We start from the raw sequence: 23,041 nt of genomic DNA on the forward strand, positions 1-23,041 counted from the left end.
CATCCTCGGGTTCATCGTGGGAACCCTTTTCTGGCAATGAAACTGCTACTCATCAATATTGTTCTGTCGGGAGAATATGATTTATTTTGTTTTCTTTGCGTGGCGGTGAAGAGAACGACGATTGTCAACCCTGGTCTGGATCCAAGATAGATGTTCAAAATTCTATTAGCCAAATACTGCCACGCAGCGGCAAACTACCTACTAATTATTGAATCACCAGGTTGTTCTATGGTCTATACTTTCTGAAGAGATTTGCCAAAGATAACACTTTTCTATCTGCTATGGATTCCGAGATGGAAACGTTTAAAACTTTGCCAACTAGCACCACTTAGCAGCAAAATCACCAATTTATTTTTTTATCGCCAGAATGCTCTTAACTTCCTGAAGAACTTTGCCGAAGACGACACTTTTCTATCTACTCCGGTTCGCCAGACAGAGAAGTTTAAAATTTTACTTGACAACTAGCGCCTCCTGGCGGTGAAATCACAAAATAATAGTCAATTCACTAGATAGCGCTTGACTTCCTGAAGAACTTTGCCGAAGACGACACTCTTCTATCTGCTCTGGATCGCGAGCTAGAGAAGTTTGAAACTATACTTGACAACTAGCGCCACCTAGCGGCGAAATCACCAACTAAATGTTTAATCATCAGATAACTCTTGACTTGCTGAAAAACTTTGCCGAAGATGAATCTTTTCTATCTGCTTTGGATCCCGAGATAGCGGAGTTTGAAGTTTGACTTGACAACTAGTGCCACCTAGCGGCGAAATCCTCAACTTATTGTTGAATCACTAGATTGTTCTTGACTTCCTGAAGAACTTTGCCGAAGACGGCCCTCTTCTATCTGCTCTGGATCGCGAGCCAGAGAAGTTTAAAATTTTACTTGACAACTAGCGTCACCTAGCGGCGAAATCACAAACTAAATGTTAATTCATTAGATAGCTCTTGACTTGCTGAAGAACTTTGCCGAAGACGGTACTTTTCTACTTGACAACTAGTGCCACCTAGCGGCGAAATCACAAATTTATTGTTGAATTATTAGATAGCTCTTGACTTCTAGAAGAACTTTGTCGAAGACGACCATTTCCTCTCTGCTCTGGATCGCGAGCTAGAGAAGTTTGAAACTTCGCTTAACAGCTAGCGCCACCTAGCGGCGTAATCACCAACTAATTGGTGAATCACCAGATTGTTCTTGACCTACTGAACAACTTTGCCGAAGACAGAATTGTTCCAAATCAAGTAGATCTTGAGATATCGCATGTGATAACTTATGAATGCTTCTACTGGCGGGTGAACATATGCAACTACTTCTACATAGCGCCTCTATCGGCCAAATTGCCAACTAATTGGATGTTAGTTCGCATTATGTGGTAGATCTATTCTAGTACTACAATTTTGCCAAAGAAAGTATGGTGATATCTTGTAATACTCCTGAGATATTCGCTCACACCCCCAATTAGGCGAAATCCCACAAGCTCTGGGATTCCTACAATACGGATTCCTACTGCACCCCCGAACCAACCGTGTAGTAGGAGTCTAGACTGTATTGCGTTCGTCACTGCATAGTCCGTGGCCCAGGCAACAAATTTGTCGAAGACACCACCTACTTAAATTATCACGTTATTGAGATACAGACATATATGTTTGTACTTTTGCATCCAGTTTGTATGCACACTAGCGCCACCTATCGGTTGAATTCCTACTTACTTGGTTCGTCACTGGATAGCCCGTGACCCAGCCAACAACTTTGTCGAAGACACCACACACTTAAATTATCACGTTTTTGAGATACACGCATATACGTTGCATGCAGTTTGTATACACACTAGCGCCGCCTAGCGATGGATTTGCCAATGATTTAGTTCATCACTGGACAGCTCTTGACCATGCTAACAACTTTGCCGAAGATACCAAGAGTTTATAAAGTAATATCGCAATAATATTTACAATCCCAACTATCCCATATTTATAAGGTACTTGCGTCTCCATCCAGCAGCGGGTGGTGACGCCGCAGATGGCTGTTACCACCCTCTTCAACACGAAAACGTGCAGTGATGCCAATTAAAGAAGTTAGAAATCATGCGAATAAAATGTCCGTTGTTTCGAAATTTAATAACGCCCTTATCTGAAGTGCAACTAAAAAGTTGTCTTCTAACAAAATGTTCACTAATATATGCACTAAATCTTCAGGGGGGGAGCGGATTTTTAGAGTTGCTTTAAAATGCCTTTTTCTTCAAAAGTTTGAAAAGTTGGATTTCCCCATACTGAAAAATTAGAATTCCCATATAAAACTTCAAGTCGATTGCGGACTAGCTTACCGATTTTTTAGATTTTTTAAATTTTGCAGGGCTTCATTTGGGTCCATTTGCGACCATTTGTGACTATTCGGGATTGTGTATTCGCAATTTTGCAAAAATCGACACGGCCTAATGGGCAATTATATTCGCTTTAATATTGCTTCAAAACTCCTCTTTGCTTTGTTGCTTCAACACTAAATTCAAAATGTCTCAATTTTTTTTTTAATATTAGATGGGTCGACCAATTTTATGGTCATTGGAAGAGGGTCACGATACGGCAAAGAATAGAGGAATTTAAAAAAAACTCTTTTGTGGAATAAAAAAATCATCTCTTAGATTATTTCCGATATTTTCGTGCCTATATAGGAGAAACTAAAATTCACTTTTTATCCTCTTTTTTTTTTGGAAAATCCTGTTTTATTAAATATAGTGATATTTTACAGTTTTAGGAATTAATTTAAACATTTCACTAGGCATTTTCCAAATTTTCAAAAGAATATTGTGGAGACCTAACCTAATGGTTCTGAAATTCCTGCATATATTTCTTCTGAATTCCTTCCTGATTTCATCAGAAATTCTTTGAAAGATTCCTCCAGAATTTTATTGCAATTTTATATATTTAGAAAACCATCCATGGATGGATATCTTCAGAAATTCCTCCACAGATTGCAGTATCAAAATCTCCAGGTATTTCTAAAGAAACTCTTCTGACGAATCCTACAAAAACCTGCCAGGGAATTTTTGAGAAATTTCGCCAGAAATGCATTCGGAGATTTCTTTAAGAATTCCTTCATAGTATCCTTTAAAATTTTCTTCAACGTATTGTACAGATTATTCCAGAAGGTTATTTAAGAATTCCATAATTAAGCCTTCTTTGGTTTTCTCCTGAAATTGCTACATGGATTTTATCAGAAATTTCTTTTAGAATGCATTCTAAAAGGATACCTGGAGAAATTTCTGAAACAATTCTCGCCGAAATCCTTCCAGAAAAATCTTAAAGAATCTTCTTTCTATATTCTGCAAAAAATTGATAAACCCTGAAAGACTTCTTGGATATCATCGAGGAGCAGAAGGAATGCATTCTAAGAGAATTTCCAGGATAATCTTTGGAGGAATTCTTACTGAACTTATAAAAGGAATTCCTGTGAGCCTCTACAGTCTACAATAAATACTTTTAAGGTGAGGTTCGGAACTCCGTCCGGATTCGGGGCCTTACCTACACTCATGGGCATATTTTCAGCAGAATTCCAGAAACAATAGTTGACAGAACTCGTAACGAACTGTTAAGACTAGAATGCATGAAATAAATTAAATCGTAGAGAAAAAATCTAAAGAGCGACAATTTAAGAGAAATTATCCGATAAATTGCAAGTATAACTTCTAGTGATGCTACCACAAATTTCTTCAGTAGTTACTTCTAACAAAAAATTTTTTTTTTCTCTCTATGAAAGTCAATTTAAGCTTTCCATTCAATTTACTATATTTTATTGTTATTCGCACCTGTAGTTCTTTCCTTCTTCGTGCTCGTAACATCCTCACTGGGAAAAATCACATGCTTCACCGCATAATGTTCTATAAGCACTTCCACAGTTTTAAACTGAGAGCTTCCCTAGGAGCTTCCTCTGCCAATGATCATTTTACGTGTGGCTGGCATTAAGATACTCTAAGCCCAAGGAAATCAAGAAAGTTTCCTTTACGAAAAAATCCTAGAACGACCAGGAATCTACCTCTGAAATCAGGAAAAATCAGGAATTTTACAGCTGGAAACGACAACTAATTTGCACATATAATGTAGTTTATGATCGTGTTATACGTACTTTTATCCGACCAAGTTACATCGCAAAAGATGCAGCAAAAACGCCTTATTCGTACAAAGGTGGAGATGTTTTGCATACATTAGCGGGACAATAATAACGCTATATGACTTGAATCGATGTCTTGTGCGATTTACCGTGTGAACTATTGCGATATAATGTAGCGTCTTATGCGATTTAAAAATACACATACGCAAAAAACAACAATTTTTGTCACCTCAGTGCCGAACTAATTACCTTTAGATTCACGAGCCGAACTTTACACTTAACACCAAACACTGCTTACGAAACAGGGGGATTAATTAAAATGACATTCAAGCTCACCTCTGCGTTTGTTTTTCAGTGTGAATTTGCCAGACTATCTGGCGTTAAAAACAATGGAGCGAGATTTCTCGCAGACTACTTGAGGTATCCAACAATTAAAAAAAACACTTTATATGAAAGAAATTGCTGATTTTAATTTAGGTACACTTTGCAATACCGTATGTCAGTTTTCACGTGGTGTTCATAGGAAACACACCAGTTATTATTTAAGGTATATTACCTCTTATGCAAAGCTTCTTATTACCTTATTCAGGTTGTAGGTATTGGAATTTTCATAGCTGAGTTTGTATTCTACAGCTATTTTCTCCTACTCGGGTTTCACTATCAGAATGTGCGTGAAAAAAAAGCAAAAAATATTTCCCTCTCGTTTTTTCTTCACGCACATTTTTCAACTTCGAAGTCGCGAATCGGAACATTCTCACCGGAATCCAAGGTAGCGCTGCCATCACCATAGGAACGTCTTCATTGTGCAGTCAGGCTTCCTTCTTGTCTCGCCTCTTTTGCGCTTGCAGTCAGTCATCATTTGAACACACGTCACTTTAGCTCCCACGAGATAATGAATGAAAGCCACACGGGATGATTCTGTAATCCCTCGTAAACAACTGATAGCATGGCGGTAGTTTAATAGCCACAAACGTAAAAAAAACACGAAAAAAATTTGCAGTCATAACGCGTTTACAAAAACTTCACAGTGGAAAACTACCGAAAGGCGCAGCGCCATTGACCGTTCTACGTGAAAACGCGAAATAGACGGCACATTCATACACTCTCGAAAGCACCGTTTCCAAACCTGAACTACTTTAGCAGCGGCATTCCAACGCACACAGACATAATCTTTGAAACCCCCCGCTATCGCACGATTCGTTTGGACATTCGTATATTCGTATATTCGTATATTCGTTCGAAATCTATTTTTCACTATTAAAATTCTCATAGAAAAAGCACTTTTTTCACACGCGGAAGCTATCCGGATGACGTAGCACCGGCCAAAACGTCAGCAGAATCACAAAACAAAATTGGTGAACGCGAAAGAAACACGAAGTGCAAAACCAAACACGTCTGCACGCGGCTACGCCTACTGCGCTTTTTTCTTGAGCTTAAAAATAGATATGTGATGAATTAAATTAAGGTTTATTCAACTAAAGTTTCTTGTCATTAGAGGCATATAACATGGTAAAACTAATCAGTCCCAATCCGTTCTCCTCCCCATTCCAGATCTCAACTCCCGGCCCGGGCGACCCGACTGCTCACCCGACGTCTCCAGAACAATGCCACCCCAACGAACTGTGGCACCGGTGGTTCGGACAGTCCCCGATCGATGGATAGCCATAGCCTGCCGCGGCGAACGGGTCTATCCGCGTCGTACAAAACCGCCACGCTGAACCAGTTCAACAACAACAATAGCATCGCGGACGCCACTGTTTCGACGGCCACCAGTTCGGCCGAGGATCTCACCCTGCTGGACAAGTCACTGCGCATCTCGATGCTGCAGGACGTTGTACACTTCAAGAAGCAGCTGGTCCGACTCCGGCGGATCCTGCAGGAGGTATGTCCGGGCGCTGGGATTTTTTTTATCAAATGTGAAACAATCTAACATAATTTGCACAAATGTAGTGTGTAGCGTAGTGTGCACCAATTTCCCGAACGATAATATTGATTTTGGAGTGTTCATTAAAATTTCGTCACGTTGGTAGATTGGCATGAATTGAATTTTCAAACAAGTGTACGAAATTAATGAGCATTCCCATTTTTAATTAGGTTTAGTAGCCGCATGACATTCAGTGTCGTTGAAGCGTGTGAATAATACTCTTTTCTACTTGTTCATTTCTTTTTTATAGGTTTTTGTGACATGAGTTCCATAGTTGTTATAGTTATATAGTATGATTTTTCTTTTTCTTCGATTTATTTTCATATTTTCTTCATCCTTCCCGCTCTTCCGTTCTTCGACCTCCGTTACGAATATGTGTGTGTATTCTTGTGTAATCCGTTATGTGTTGCCCGTTTTGTGTCCGCACGTTACGCACGATCGCAAAATCATGTTTTTCGAATTCCAAAATTCGAAAGGATGAAGAAAATTTGATGATGGTAGGTTTTTCCCCAACGATATTTGTATATTTGTTGTATGTAATGTAATTTCTCACTGTCCACTCTGTCAGATATGCCACAAACGAAACACATGCTAATCTTTCCCCCATCTGTTTCCCTGATCCAGACCGATACTCTCAACCCATTTGAGAATAATAATGGGCAATTCTTCACTACTGCTACTACAACAACCACACCGACGGTGAGCTCAACGGAGGCCAACAATGGGGAGATGATGGACGCCACCAGCGTCGTGGACAGTAAGCAACAGGAAAATACCCTGATCAAGGAGTCCGGCGTGGTGGCCCTGGCGCTTCTGGAGGATCAACGGCAGGAGCTGGCGGATCTCAGAAGACAGGTGGTTTACCTTCAGGTATTTGCACGTTCAATTCCATGTTTATTTTCTTATAGTACTAGTTTAGGATTTAGGCTTACTCTAGGCTAGAGCAAACTTTTTGCAATTTCTCAAATCGGGTAATGGTGTTGACTTGGCTAGATTGGAACATTTTCAAATTCGTTGTTGGTCAAAATTGTACACATCCATGTCACATCAATATGCGAGCTCAAATTTAATTATTTTTACATCAGACGAAATTCCAAAGTACTGCGATTAGGAGTTTGAAGGTAGTTTGCTGTTGTGTTTCATATTAGCTTTCCGTTCCTTCCATAACTTATGCTATAGTTTCGAAATTTGTTTCCTAATTTACTGAAATATTATCCAACTGCCTTTTTTCCTTATGCTTGATTTTAACAAATTATTTATCTGGAATGGCTGTAAGTTCCAGCTTGGAAGTAACTAGTGACTGGAATTGTTTGGAATCTCCAAGGAAATTTCGGAAGTGATATTCAGTTCTCGTGGAAACTCGCAAGGCAGCATCGGTTTTCAGATCAAAACGCATTATTGATTGCAGATTACATTGGAATCTTGAAATCAAGGATGTTTTTCGAAGCCTAATATAAAAATATAATATCTAGGGCATGAGTATTCCTGCTCTGCCTATGACCCTATGTTCATCAAATTAAACAATAAACAGACGATTGAAGCACCGATTGTTTCCGAGTACTCCTTTACGGTTTCTCTAATCCTTTACGGTTACTCTACAAATTTGTTCCAGAAGTTTCTTCTGGGAATCCCAGGGAGTTTTTGGTGAGAGTCTTTCGTAGGATTATTTAGGACTCATTCAGATGTTCCCTCTGGGGTTCTTCCAGCAGTTTCTTCTGAGAATCTTCTATAAAGAGGTTTCGTTTGGGATTTCTTCAAATGCACTTGCTAGTATTGCTCCAAAAACTAGTCCCGGGATTCTTCCAGACTCTTTCTGAGATTTCTTAAAGAATACCTTTTGAAATTACGTCAGGAGTTCCTTGATTCCTTCAAAATTCCTTCCAAAATTACCCTAGGATTTTTTTTCCGAGATTTCTCCAGCAATTTCGTCTAGTATTATCTCAGCAGTTTTTCCTGAGATTCCTCCAGAAATTTCGTCCGTGATTCCTCCACAAATTAATTCTAAGATCCCTGTAGGCAGGCTTGTCTGCACTGAGCGCATGAAAATTCTGCTCTTTGGATTTTCACCATCAAGCACATCATAAATTAGAAATATTGTCATATTATAAGATAGAAAGATGCTGAAATATCCTAAATTCCATTTCGAACTGTCAGAAAAAACTGCACCGGAAAGGCACACGGAGCTCGCAAGAGATTTTTACCCGGGTAAGAACACCCCATGTAACAATTTGACGCTGTAGAAACGTTTCTCTAACTATTTTAAATCAGCCTTCATTTGAACAAAAGCTGAACACAAGAAGTACAATCCTTTATGCAGCTCCTAAACATCTAATTTTGGTGATTTTATTCAACCTTTAGCTGATTTGAGGTTCATTGGAAAGCTGATTTAAAGCTTAATATGCGCTTAATCCGTAATCAATTAAATTTAATAATTGTGTAAAAATAAAACAAAAACACTTTCGTGAGCCTATTTTTACCACTAACTGCGTCTATTTCCAGAAGAGATGTTTAGGAATGAATAAATTAATCTGTAGGAAAACTAGGAATTGAACTCGGACCTCCTTATTTATAGTCACTCACCTTAGCACCTACACCACACACAATTGAACACATATCCTCGAAAACAAGAGCATTACCTGTTGTGACTGAATAGTCAAGAACATAATTTTTTTTTGTCTGTATTAACGAGATTTTTAGCCCTAGACTAGTTCATCTCGGGACCCACGTTTTACTTCCCTTCCGAAGGAAGAACCCACATTTCGTGAGTATGTCGGGAGTGGGATTCAATCCCAAGTCCTCAGCGTGATAGTCAAGTGTTCTAACCACCACACCAGGTCCGCTCCAAGAACATAAGTTGAACTGAGGCTGTATTGAGGTTGAAGAAGCGATGAGGACTTAACGAAAACCACGCTTTGGTCAGCTGTCAAAGAATATTAGATTAAAGGTTGAACAACAGATGATTAATGTTGCATGTTGGTGCATGTTTTAAAGCTGGTTACCCTAATGAATAATATTCTTTTCAACTTAAAGAGGTTGAACAAGCCATACTTCGGACCAATATTCAGCTGTCATTGTGTTCATATAGCCGAGGCGGTAAACGCACGGGTATTCAGCATGACCATGCTGAGGGTGACGGGTTCGATTCCCGGTCGGTCCAGGATCTTTTCGTAAAGGAAATTTCCTTGACTTCCTTGGGCATAGAGTATCTTCGTGCCAGCCACACGATATACGCATGCAAAAATGGTCATTGGCAGAGGAAGCTCTCAGTTAATAACTGTGGAAGTGCTCATAGAACACTAAGCTGAGGAGCAGGCTTTGTCCCAATAAGGACGTTACGCCAAGAAGAGAGAGAGAGTGTGTTCATCCATTGACACCATTGACCAGCTATTGTTCAGCTAATACTCTCATTGTTCAGCATTCATTGTTACTTGGGACTCCAGTGAATTTCGCTTTGAACGGCCGTTGACATTAAGTATATTTCAACATCCTTCTATCTGATAAGATAAAAAGATTTCTAACTTATGATGGAGTAAATCCGAAGAGCAGAATTTTAAAGCGCTCAGTGCGGACAAGCTTGCCTATAGGATTTCCTTCTGTGATTCCTCAGGAAGCTCCGCCTATGGGGGCTCCCTCAGAAATTCTCTTGGAAATTCCCTCTGGGATCTCTTCGGAGATTCTTAAAAGGTTCCGTCTGAGATTTTTTCACTATTTCTTCTTAAATTTCAAGGGATTTCTTTCGGGGTTTCTCAAGGAAATCTGGATTCGAGATACTACTAATAGTTCCATTCAAGATACCACTTATAGTTTCTTCAGGAATGTACCCAAAAGTTTTTTTTCTTCGACTTCATGAAGGTGTTCCTGGACAATATTCCTCTAAATTCCAGAAATTTGACCGGGATTTGTTCCGGGATTCCACCAGGAGATATTTCGGGATTGCTTAAGGAATTCCCTCTATGATTCCTTTAGAAACTTGTTCCAAAATACCGTCAAGGGTTCTTTCCGGGAAATCCGTGCGAATTTCCTCCCGGAGTCCCTTTACGAATTACTTCAAGCATTTTTATTGAAATCCATCTAGGAATCGTAAAATGACTTCTTTCAGTATTCCTCTAAAAACTTCTTCGCGACTCCTCCAGGAACTCATTCCAGGATTCTTCTTCAGGAGCTACTTCTGGGATTGTTTCCACCCGGGATTCCTACGGTAATTCTACCGGGAGCTTCTTCCGGGATTTGCTCCAAGAACCTTTTCCGAGATTCCTGCGGGAACTTTTCTTCAGGAACTCCATCGTGGATTCCTCCGGGAACTTTTTTCCGGGATTTCTTTAGGAATTCTTTCCAGGATTAATCCTCTTGGAACTTCTGGAAATCCTCGAGGAATTTATTAGGAAATTGGTTTGATCCAGTTTTTGTTTATGGAATGCTCATGAAGTTCCTATAGGATTTTCTTGACGAAATGCTCCAACAGGATCCTTCTGGAATACTGTGCGCAGTACGATTGTATTAGTGCTCTATATAATCAGTCTGACAGCGTCCGTTAATTTGTTGTAAGTGTTGTGTCCTGTCTCGCGTCGCGTTTTATGTGTATTATGAGTATTATCGGATGGATTTGGCACTCTCAGTCTTCAAAATCAAACGATTTATTTTACGGCAGCCTATTTATTACACCCATAAAAAAATAGAAACGCTCCATAGAAAATCAAAAAGCGCTCCATAAAGAATGAACATATGTTCCATGAAAATGTGCAATGTTACCCATAAATAATTGAAAATGCTCCATAATAAAATACAAATGCTCCATAGAAAAATGCAAATGCTCCATAAAAATAAAATTGTACCCATGGAAAATTGAATATTGCTCCATAGAAAAATTAAATTTACACCATAAAAAAATGAAATTGCACCATAAGAAAATAGACAAATGTTCCATAAGTATTATCAAACTGCACCATAGAAAATATGAATTGCTCCATGAAAAAATGAAAATCCTCCATAGACAGCAAATTTTCATAATTTAATTAGACAGAGCTGAATTGCTTTACATTGCACTGCTTTAGTGGTGCAAATGTTTAAAATTATGGAGAATTTTCAATTTTTTATGGAGCAAATTGCATTTTATGTGGTGCAGTTTGATAATACTTATGGAGCATTCATCTATTTTCTATGGTGCAATTTCAATTTTTTATGGTGCAATTTGATTTTTCTATGGAGCAATATTCAATTTTCTATGGGTACAATTTTATTTTTTATGGAGCGTTTGCATTTTTCTATGGAGCATTTGTATTTTATTATGGAGCATTTCAGTATTGTTTATTGGTGCAAAATTTAAGTTTTTATGAGAAAATTTTAAGTTTTACCGGTACATTTTTTATAAAGTGTGGAACGTTTTCAATTATTTATGGGTAATATTGCACATTTTCATGGAACATATGTTCATTCTTTATGGAGCACTTTTCGATTTTCTATGGAGCATTTGCAATTTGTTATGGTTGCAATAACCTTTCGCCTTATTTAACTGTGCCCGACATTTCGGCCATGGGATGTGGCCTTTTTCAAGGGAAAAATTGGTCTATCGTTTTTGCCCTAAATTGTTTGGTTTTGTGGTTGTCGGTTGGTCATGCTCTGGGCTTTTTTTGTGATGATTTTGTGGGAACTTTTATCATTAACTTTACACAGTACTACTACTTGATCCACCAACCACCAAAAAAGCCCAGATCATGACCAACCGACAACCACAAAACCAGACAATTTAGGACAAAAACGATAGACCAATTTTTCCCTTGAAAAAGGCCACATCCCATGGCCGAAACGACGGGCAACATAATTCCAGTCGTTTGCCAAGAACAAATATGCGTATTATCACTTCTAAATTTCGAGTCACAGAGTTAGGCTGCCGAGACAGATGATGGGCTACTCAGCCTTAAATGACTTCGAATGATTGTAATCAGTTTTGTACCTTTCAATTCCACCGTGGAACTAAAAGGTACAAAACTGATAACACTCATTCGGAGAGGGTATTCTGCTTAGAGGGTTCGAAAAGTCGGTACAAGGACTTAGATGACTATTGATTATGCTCGGGTCTCCAGTTAGCCTAATGGTTAAGGCTATGGATCGCCAATCTGGAGACGGTGGGTTCGTTTCCTGTACCAGTCGGGAGAATTTTCTCGACTCCCTGGGCATATAGTACTTGTCTCACAATATACAAATTCATTATAACGGCATGCAAAGAAAGCCCTTCAATTAATAACTCTGGAAGTGCTCAAACAAAAAGAAGAAGAACAAGAAGGAGAAGAAGAAGTCTGTAGATGACCTGAAAAAAAAATCATGCAGCACAGCTTTAGAAACACACGTACATCGTACACTCTTGCACATTGATCAACGGTTTTGACTGTTGATCCATATGTCAATACTTCAGAAGATTCTTGCATGATCAGACGTACTTATCGAACTTAGTTCTATGAACCAAGTGCGCATATATCACTAATGTATTGAAAGTATTTGAGACCATTTGACCCTATTGATCTGAGACTATATTTCCCAGGAGCTTCTCGAGAGATCTAGAACATCCGTGCAACTCACTACAGTGCGAGAAATAAGTATAAAGATAGAGCTGATTTCCAAACAAAATAATCATGTTTGAGGATCAAGGTCAATGTTTCTAGCGATTCGATTGTGATGGAATTTTGGCTGCAACCTTAAAATAACAAGAATTTCAGCTAGTACCATAAATAACCATCCATGTAAATGTTTACATTGACTTTTCAGATTCAAATAAATTAATATAAAAACACTATTTCCATACAAAAATTGTCTTTATACTTATTTGAATCTAAAAAGTCAATGTAAACATTTGCATGGATGATGACTTGTAATAGTAGCTAAAATTCTAACTATTTTAAGGTTGCTGCCAAAATTGCATCACAATCGAATCGCTAGAAACAGAGATTTTGATCCTCAAACATGATTATTTTGTATGGAAATCAACTCTATCTTTATACTTATTTCTAGCACTGTATAGTTGATCAGACTTAGCATGTGATATTATGTATTATCACTGGTTACTTTCATATCTCAGCAAGCCTATACAGACCTTTGGCAAGTTTATCTCCATGAACTTCATGATGAGTACATCTCTTTATGATGCGAGCACTGGTTATGAAATGACCGTAGATTTGAAGGTTTGTACTTCAGGATAACCTAAAACTGTTCCAGAGTTTTGTGAATGTCTTTTTCTAAAAAAGCCAGACCAATATGCCACATTTGTTTGCGACTATTTCCATTCTCACGGAAACTTTTTGCGTAATTTTTCGAGACCACACATCTGTTGAATGTTTAAAATGTACTCACATTATTACTTTGCTTTTATTTTGATTCTCTAATTGACATCTTTTGAAATCAAGTCCTCACTGTTCTCTATAGCGCTTTGGTCTTTTGTTCCACAAGGCTTCCCCTCAAAACATCTCCCGATTTCTAAACAATTGTAAATATTTATAGAATTAGCTTCAATTTCAAATCTAGCATACTAACTAACGTTTGATCGTAAATTTTCCACCACCCATCAGGGCGAGATCACAGCCAAGAACCGTACCATCCGGCAGCAGCAGAACCTGATTGAAAAGTACGAAGCCGAACGGGAGAAGCTACAGGCAGGCCTATCGGTTGCCTCGAACGGGACCGCTGGAAACGGCCCGGATGACAAGACTATTGACACAATCAGCACCGCCACCCAGACGGAGAGGGTAAGTTACGTGAAAGAATCGATAGATGTTGGACTTACAAACTCTTTGCTTTTTACAGTTGAGGCCCTTATCGTTTGGCGGACAGGAAGGATTAGCGAGGTAAATATCGCACATTTGCCATTTAACATTCTCATTTTTTTTTTGTTTAGCCTCATTACCGCCATTGATTTTCTTTCACCTGGATATATTTGCTCTTATTATTTATTTATTTGACCTTTTCATAGTTTCTTAATCTTTTCCGATTTTCTTTTCTTTCCTATCTGTTACTCGTTTGTTTTGCCTTTCCCGACCATAGAGCCATTTTCTGTTACCTGCCCCGTCGTTCTCTGTTTGTGGCTGACTTTTTTCCTATCAGAAACTGCACCGACTTCGAGTGTAACCTCGTTAATCGGGCTGTGCAAGGATTACGCACGATTGCTGGTCGATTTTATGGCTTCACGTGTTGCCTTTTGTCGTTTATACCGGATTTATTCAATCGATTTCTAACACCCCAAACAAATTGCATCGACTGCGGATTTGTGGTTCCCCGAATGAGACAACAACTGTCCATTCGCACGTCCCTGTTTATGATTACACTAATCCGATTGAACACGATTCTAATGGGACAAATCAACTATAGGCTACATCAAATCCGCTATTCATCATTATGCTTCTCCCGATTGTTCGCCAGGAACGGATCAGAACCACAAACAGAAGTCGATACCTGAACCCTTGAATGTTGTTTCTTCTGTTTGTACTTCATCTCTTTCGCTCAACACCCATCTTAAACTAACCAAATTGAACCTTTTTAACCCATGCTGCTTGCTCAAAAAATGGATCATATAACATGTACCCTTTCGCTAATATACGCACATCATCAATCAAAAACGCACCATCATCAACCATCGCCCTCAAATGTGCTTCCCATAAAATCAAATGCTTTCATCGACGAAACCCCCCCGTGCGGAATCTCGGAAATCCTATGCAATCACAAATCAAATCAAACAGGCTGCCACTCGGACAGGTACTTGTATGCGATGTGTTACTTTCGTTCGTTCTACTGTGTTCCATCAACGTCATCTGCATCTTGCATCTGCTGCACAATCGGGTGGATACTTGTCCGGCTGTTGGCAGGAACCGGTAATCCGGATAGTCTGATGGACAAGAACCCACCCTGAGAAAGGAGCATTTTTGGTGCTTATTTGTTGTATGACAATTGTGTGCACGATAATCAGAGCAGAGTTGCAAGATGTTGATATGTTTTACTCGAAATATACATACAAGTTAATACCATGAACAAACATTTACCTTAACTCTACTTTCATGCTGCACACCGTTAGTTAAATGAGGTAAATTGTTTTTTGAGCTTACAACACGTTATCATCGTATTTCTGTAATATTGCAACTATGCACTAGATTATAAAAATAAAATAAAAAATACTAAAAATATCTCAGGCATAAAAAGTTTAAAATTTTTTTACATTACAATATAAGAGTAGGGTAATGGTCGAATTTTGGACCCCTAGATGACAGTAGTTTGAATTTAAGCCAAAATCAAACAGATTCAGAGGGTGTTATGTATAATGATCGTGCTAATGTGATCGTAAAAGCCTCCACTACTGTCCGGTTAAAATTCCGACAAGACGATATCTGGCTGAAAATTTGATGAAAATTACTGATTCCTGAAGCATCAGGTTCCACTGTTTTGGACACCTCAATGCCTTTTTAAGTATTGTCAGATTTCTTGAAACGTAAACACCGCGCGGTCGTTGAAATGTTTCAAAAAGGGGCTTTACACAAAAGTTCACGCGGTCTATGGTTTTCGAAAGGAACAGCCGCAATGTTATTTCCCATAAAGATGAAGTAAACAGGGAGTGAAAACCGCGGCTGTACCTTTCAGAAGCGATTGACTGCATGCACTTTTCTGCAAATCTCTTAATATATAGTTTAGATATCCGGTGTTTAAACCCGTTTAGAAACTGTTTTCGAAGACTACCATACCACATGCGTACCACTTGGGTATGCTAATTTTCAATCTAATCACTTGATTGCCAAAGGACTTAATGGATGCTTCCTAATTAACAAATTGAGAGATGAAATTTGTGAAAAAAAACCCGCGTTCTGGTGGGATTTAAACCGACGACTCGCTAGACCGGCGCTTTAACCAACTAAGCCACAGAACAATTAACGATTCTGTGGAATAAAAAGCCAAACTGACTGTGAAGACACACCGTGAACACTCCTTTTCATAAACTCGTCTTTCTTTCGGCTTAGATGCCAATACCCAACACACTTGCGTTTGTGACTACAAACTACAAGTGACAACGGAATGAAGCCGAGACTTACTCTCGGACTCTGCGTACCTAGCCATCTATCAGTTTGTTTGCTGGTGTCTAATTTAGTATGCGTCGAGAGCTTGGCACTATCGCACGCTTTACGACCGATTAAATTTTTTAAAATGAAGTTAGAAAGAACATAAATCTTTAGTTGAAATAATTTCTGGTGGAATTTCCAGAACAAAGTAGGGTCAAGCCAGAGCTAGATTTATGAGGAGAGACATTTTTTTAAAGAGCTTCGGTCCAAATTTCTTGAGTAAAATATGGTCGAGTTCATGAGAGGTTTTTTTTTTCAATTAAAATTGTAATTTTGCACATTTTCGGGTAAAATCCATTGATTTCTTTAAACTGAAATAGCAGTTACAATTTTTGTAAAATTCTTAACTATCCTCAAAAAAATTTGCAGTAAAAATTCTTGTAAAACCGGCTGAAAATCTGACCAGGTTTTCCGTTGAATGCACAAAATTCATTCTAAAATTCCATTAGGAACTCATCAATGTATAGACTGTTCCAGAAATTATAAATACACTTTGTTTATTAAATTAAATGAACTGTTCTAATGATTTTTACCAACTTCATTCAGAGAATAGCATATTGTACCGCATATTTTTATATTTCCTTTCAATTGTCTCGATATTTTAAAGAACAGTCGAGTTCTCTAACAAATAACTTAATTTTTCAAATTTGCATTTGCACAAAGGTGATTTTTAATGATTTCAACATTATTTATCACTAAATACCAAAACTTATCTAAATTTTTATCACATTCGCTTTCTCAACAAGTTGTCTAAGGAATGCCTTGGTCAAAATTTGGGAAAAACCGATAAATTCATTTCCACAACATTTTTTCGGAGATATAGTTTCTTATTTTTTAAGGTTTTCTACGGAACATAAGAACTACCATACAGTTTATTAGTTTTCCTGAGCGCATTTAATCTAAACAAACTTATTTTTTCAGCTCATTCGATCCTTCAGATGGCAAAGTTTGTCAAACCACAAAAACGAATGCACTAAGCAGTAATTAAGACATTCGTTTGCTTAACGTTTGTTGCTACTGGTGTTGATGAGAAATTTGGAACAAAAAATTTTGTATTGAGAAGGCCCGTAATGGTGGTTCTTGATCAAATATTCCAGTAAAAATAACTATTGCCAATCGAGAAATATCTTTTTTTATCGATACAGCAATTTCTATTGTGTTTGAAAATTAAATATTTCATTTGTGAGATTTTTTTCTTTTCTACTATGCTACAATTTTTGACCACTTTGTGCAACTTCAAATTTTAATCATCTAGTTTACAGAGCCCTATTTTTTAACTTTTACCAGAAACATCAACAAAATTGGTATTATTTGCTTCGTTAGCATGTTTACTATAAGAGCTAGAATTTTTTTTTTTTTGGATATTGTGCTCAAATTGAAATGGCAGTTAATCGTTAGTGTATTTATAATTTCTGAAACAGCCTATATTCACGCTAAATTACATCACTGTTCATTACAACTTCCATTAGAAATAGCACAATAATTTCTCCTTGAAATTTCGCCACAGTTTGGGACAAAAATTGTTTTGAGAAATCAGAAGTCCCCTAGCAGTTGCATTAGAATACTTCAATTCCACCAAACAGTATTTATGAAAATCTTCCAGCACCTCTTCCGCAGATTGCATTAAGGATTCTGCAGGACATTCTCTAAGGAGTTTAAGAGCTAAATCAATCAATTCCTCTGAGATTCTTCTTTCTAGATTTCATTCAAGATTCCTGCTGATATTTCTCTTGGAACTTTAAGGGATTCATTACTGATTTTCTCCAAGAGTTTCTGGAATCTTCCAGGAATCGATTTCGAGATTCTCCTAATAGTTTTCTTTGGAATGTCCGAAGAAATTTTTGTTTCGAGTTTCCCGAATGGAAATCCTGGAAGGAACTTTTGGAGGCAACCCACAAAAAACTGCAGGGGAGAATTCCTTACTAAACTTAAGAATAGGAGGAATTTTCCAAGGAATTCCAGAAGGAACTTCGTGAGGATCTCCTTAACAATTGCAACAAATGCCACATAAATCTTCTGGAGTAACTCTGCATAATTGCAAGAACATGTGGGAGAAATCCAAAATGAACTTCTGGAGAAATTTCTGAAGAATATGCTGGAATTCCAGAAAAGAGTTCCTGAACAAAATCCCGAAGCAGTTTTGGAAAGAAACCTGGAAGAAGTTCCCTATAGAATCACGTAGAAAAATTCCTGAAGGGTTCCCGGGAGAAAATCTTAGAAGAATCCTGGCAGGATTTCCTGGAAGAATCCCCGATGAGGTTTCCTTAGACATCCCGGAAAAAGTTCGGAGAAACTCCGGAGTGAGTTTTTAAAGCAATCCCAGAAGCAGTTTCTGAAAGAATCTCTAAAGGATTTCCGGATATTTTTGGAGGACTCTCGAAAAGCTTTCCTTGATGAATCTCAGAATACCTAAAACAATTCTTGAAGAAGTATATCTCTGAGAACTTCTGAGTTTCTGAAGGTATTTTGGAAAGTATTTCTGAAGCAACTTCTTTCCTGGGCCCTTTCTTTCTGATGTAATTTTTGGAGGCATTCCTGCTAGTGTTCCGAGAGTGGGTATATATTTCAGCATTATTGAACAAATTTCAGAATATATTTACAAAGGAGTACCTAGAGAACCAGTTTGCATCTCTATCTAGTTCATTTATTTGGGGCTCAATCGCGTATAACGCTTTTTTTGTACTTAACAGTTTGCATCTCCCATTGCATATCAAATAGTTTCGTTCGAAGTTTTGGTGAGATTTTTTTTTTAATGTTTTAGCTGTACTTTTCCTCCGGATTTCCTAAACCCAACCGGAACGAATGGCCCACAACTGCACCAAACGGCGTGGCCTCTTTCAACCCGAAAGATAAAAAATTAAACAGACGCTATGTGTTCCTGGCTTTAGAGTCTAGTTTTAAGCAAGCATGGCGCCCAAAATAGAAATCTCCCTGTTTGTACAGTAATAGACATTCGTTTAGCCGAGGCTAAAAAAATTTCAAAAAAGTGCCAGGAAACTCATACAAAAGATTTTATGATAAAACTTTTTTATCGTATTATTATTATTATTATTATTATGTTTTATTTGCGACACAGAGACCGTTGAAACTGAAGTTTTTTATCGTAGTGATAGTATATTTAGTACTGTTTTATAAAAATGTGATACATCACACTTACATATACACTGAAACAAAAACGAGAGTAAAAACCCTTCAAATGTCATTTTTTGCCTAGACATTCGTTTAGCCGAATTGTACAATTTTTAGAATTCCATAATAAAAAACTATCAAATTTCGAAAAATATCCAACAAAGTCATTTTGTATGGTGATCTGCATTATAGATCGACTTGTAAATCATGAATTAGATCGTTTTTGGAAGTGTTGCCATATTAATGTTGCATGCATCTCATATAAATATGTCATAATATTTTAAATGTTTCTCAATTGAGATTTGATGTAGTTATTTTTATAGGAAGTGTTTCAAAAGAATCTAATGAAAGTTTCATGACCAAAGCAGGTTGAAATTTTGCGAAAAACAACGTTTTTAACAGAAAAAAATAACACAAACCATCAAAAAATCACGTATTTAAGTATTGTTTTGATGAAATATGATGGTTTCACTTGCATAAATCACAGCGTTTACTACTTTTACGTCTTCTAATAGCTCCCAATATCTTCTAGACTGTATTCTGGCTGAAATAATATACATTGGACGGCTCATATTTCGAGAAATGGCACCGAAAATATTCAAATTTCTAGCATGAACTACTTGTTTCATAATTTAGACATTGTTTTCAAATAAATCATGTTTAAAATGAATGTGGTTCACAACTAAGACTCATGTATAATATATTTCTTCAGATTGAATGAAATACGCCAATCATTTAACCAAATCTTGCATTTTTGTATGAGCATCTGCTTTTGAATAAACAGGGTACACAAAATCTGACAATTCTTGCAGTTCTTTCACTTTGCAGTCTTCTAACTCATTTAGTAATGGTAGTATCAAACAGATATACTCCACAGGCATTAGGGCACGTATTTATTTCAATGCAGAACTATTTATTTTAGCTTTTATCAATCCCATTTTAAAGTTTAACCAACCAAAAACCAATATACTTATTTTTTTTCATGACATTTTATGCAATAATTTGAACATTTCTGACAATAATTCTGTGCCATATTTTCAAAACTGCTAAGGAGGCATTCATTTAGTACGTCACGCCAAATTTGGGAATTTCCAACCCCCCTCCCCCCTTCGTACAAGTTTTACATATACAGTCGAGTCTCTTACTAAACGAATTCCTATTAAACGGACTCCTATTAAGGTGAATATAGAACGAAGCCACACCATGAATTTTCAAAAGCACAAATCTGAAGAACCAAATATGCTATCGAGCTGAGAAGTTGATCGATTGGTCACATGCTGGTGGTGACCAATCGATCAAGTTTTCATGGCGATCCATCGTTTGGTTTCTCAGATTTGTGCTTTTGGAAATTCGGGATGTGGCTTCGTTCTATATTCACCTTAAACGAACTCCTACTAGACAGGGGTGAGCGTTATAGGAGACTAAGAGCTTATGGGATTTCGGCTTTTTGGGGGTGTGGCCTATTATCTCGGGTGTGTTAAGAGTTAGCGCAATACTTTCTTCGGCAAAGTTTTGGGGCTTGATAAGATCTACCATTTAGAACTTTGGTTCATATGGTTAGTTGGCAACTTGGCCGCTAGAGGGACCATCAACAATTTAATGCTAAATTGCACTACAGGAACTATATCAGGTTGTCAAGCAAACGTTACGATATGCGACAGCTCAAGACCCTGATAATTTGGAAGGATAGTGTCTTCGGGAAAGTTGTTGGGTACGCCAATAACTTACTGACCATGAGTTGGGATGTTCGAAATTCCTCCACTGGGCGGCGCTAGTGAGCAAGTAAATTTTCAAAACCTCATATCTTAGAATCCCGATAACTTAGAAAGTTGGTGTCTTCGGCAAAGTTGATCAGTATGACATAAACTTACATAAAAATTAACACTTGTTTCGCAATGCTGCCTCTAGGTGGCGCTAGTGAACATGCAAATTTTAGAAATCTCATAGCTCAGAATCCTCGTAACTTAGAAAGTTGGTGACTTCGGCAAAGTTAATCAGTATGACCTAAACATACAGAAAAATAAACACTTGTTTCGCAATTCTGCCACTAGGTGGCGTTTACCGGGTTTTTTCGTCTTTTTTCGACTTTTTTTTGGGTTTTTCGGCTTGGCAAAACTAGTGTCGCTCCCCCTGATAACTTAGAAAGTTGGTGTCTTCGTCAAAGTTGATCAGAATGACATAAACTTACATAAAAATTAACCCTTGTTTCGCAATTATGTCTCTAGGCGGCGCTAGTGAATATGCAAATTTTAGAAATCTCATAGCTCAGAATCCTGATAACTTAGAAAGTTGATGTCTTCGTCAAAGTTGATCAGAATGACATAAACTTACATACAAATTAACCCTTGTTTCGCAATTCTGTCACTAGGCGGCGCTAGTGAACATGCAAATTTTAGAAATCTCATAGCTCAGAATCCTGATAACTTAGAAAGTTGGTGTCTTCGGCAAAGTTGATCAGAATGACATAAACTTACATAAACATTAACACTTGTTTCGCAATTCTGCCACCAGGCGGCGCTAGTGAACATGCAAAGCCGAAAAACCTCAAAAAAGTAAAAAAAAAATACGAAAAAACTAGTGAACGCCGCCTAGTGGCAGAATTTTTAAACAAGTGTTTATTTTTATGTAAGTTTATGTCATACTAATCAACTTTGCCGAAGACACCAACTTTCTAAGTTATCAGGATTCTGAGCTATGAGATTTCTAAAATTTGCATGTTCACTAGCGCCGCCTAGTGACGGAATTGCGAAACAAGGGTTAATGTGTATGTAAGTTTATGTCATTCTGATCAACTTTGACGAAGACACCAACTTTCTAAGTTATCAGGGGGAGCGACACTAGTTTTGCCAAGCCGAAAAACCCAAAAAAAAGTCAAAAAAGACGAAAAACCCGGTAAACGCCACCTAGTGGCAGAATTGCGGAACAAATGTTTATTTTTATGTAATTTCATGTCATACTGATCAACTTTGCCGAAGACACCAACTTTCTAAGTTATCGGGATTCTGAGATATGAGGTTTTGAAAATTCACTTGCTCACTAGCGCCGCCCAGTGGAGGAATTTCGAACTTCGCAACTCATCGTCAGTAAGTTATTGGCGTACCCAACAACTTTCTCGAAGACACTGTACTTCCAAATTATCAGGGTCTCGAGCTGTCGCATATCGTAACGTTTGCTTGACAACCTGATATGGTTCCTGTAGTGCAATTTAGCATCAAACTGTGGATGGTCCCTCTAGCGGCCAATTTGCCAACTATTCATATGAACCAAAGTTCTAAATGGTAGATCTTATCAAGCCCTAAAACTTTGCCGAAGAAAGTATTGCGCTAACTCTTAACACACCCGAGATAATAGGCCACACCCCCAAAAAGGCGAAATCCCATAAGCTCTTAGTCTCCTATTAAGCGGATTCCTATTGCGCCCCCCGACCAGTGATCTTAGGGGCTGTCCATAAACCACGTGGTCATTTTTTTGGGACTTTTCAACCCCCCCCCCCCCCCCCCCCCCCGCGTGGTCATTAGTCCATACAAATTTTTTTATTGGTCCATACAAAATGGTCATTGGCCGAACCCCCCCCCCCCCCCCCTTATGACCACGTGGTTTATGGACAGCCCCTTATAAGAGTCTCGACTGTACCTAATGCGTTGCTTGTCACACTTTTCACAACCCCCCTCCCCCCTCTGAGCGTGACGTACTTAATGGATACCCCCTAATCTAGCTTACGTTTGAGTGTTTACAGAAATCAGTTTTCTTAAATAAATTTGTTTATCGTCGCTTCTCCTTATCGGGACATTTTTTTATAATATT

General features: G+C 38.0%; 1 protein-coding gene across 12 annotated transcripts in view; it reads left to right on the forward strand.

Annotated features, from left to right (window-relative positions):
• LOC109413045 (serine-rich adhesin for platelets) overlaps window positions 1–23,041 on the forward strand; it is a 384,895-nt gene that overhangs the window by 358,418 nt on the left and 3,436 nt on the right. For 7 of the 12 annotated variants that reach the window (XM_062854512.1, XM_062854508.1, XM_062854513.1 and 4 more), the window contains 5 exons: window positions 5,651–5,981; window positions 6,500–6,520; window positions 6,648–6,893; window positions 13,580–13,756; window positions 13,815–13,855. In XM_062854512.1, the coding sequence (XP_062710496.1) occupies window positions 5,651–5,981; window positions 6,500–6,520; window positions 6,648–6,893; window positions 13,580–13,756; window positions 13,815–13,855 (816 nt within the window). The other 5 variants (XM_062854518.1, XM_062854519.1, XM_062854520.1 and 2 more) reach the window with 5 other exon arrangements.

The sequence above is a fragment of the Aedes albopictus genome, chromosome 2, assembly GCF_035046485.1.
Source record: "Aedes albopictus strain Foshan chromosome 2, AalbF5, whole genome shotgun sequence".
In the NCBI taxonomy this organism is placed as follows: Eukaryota; Metazoa; Arthropoda; class Insecta; order Diptera; family Culicidae; genus Aedes; species Aedes albopictus.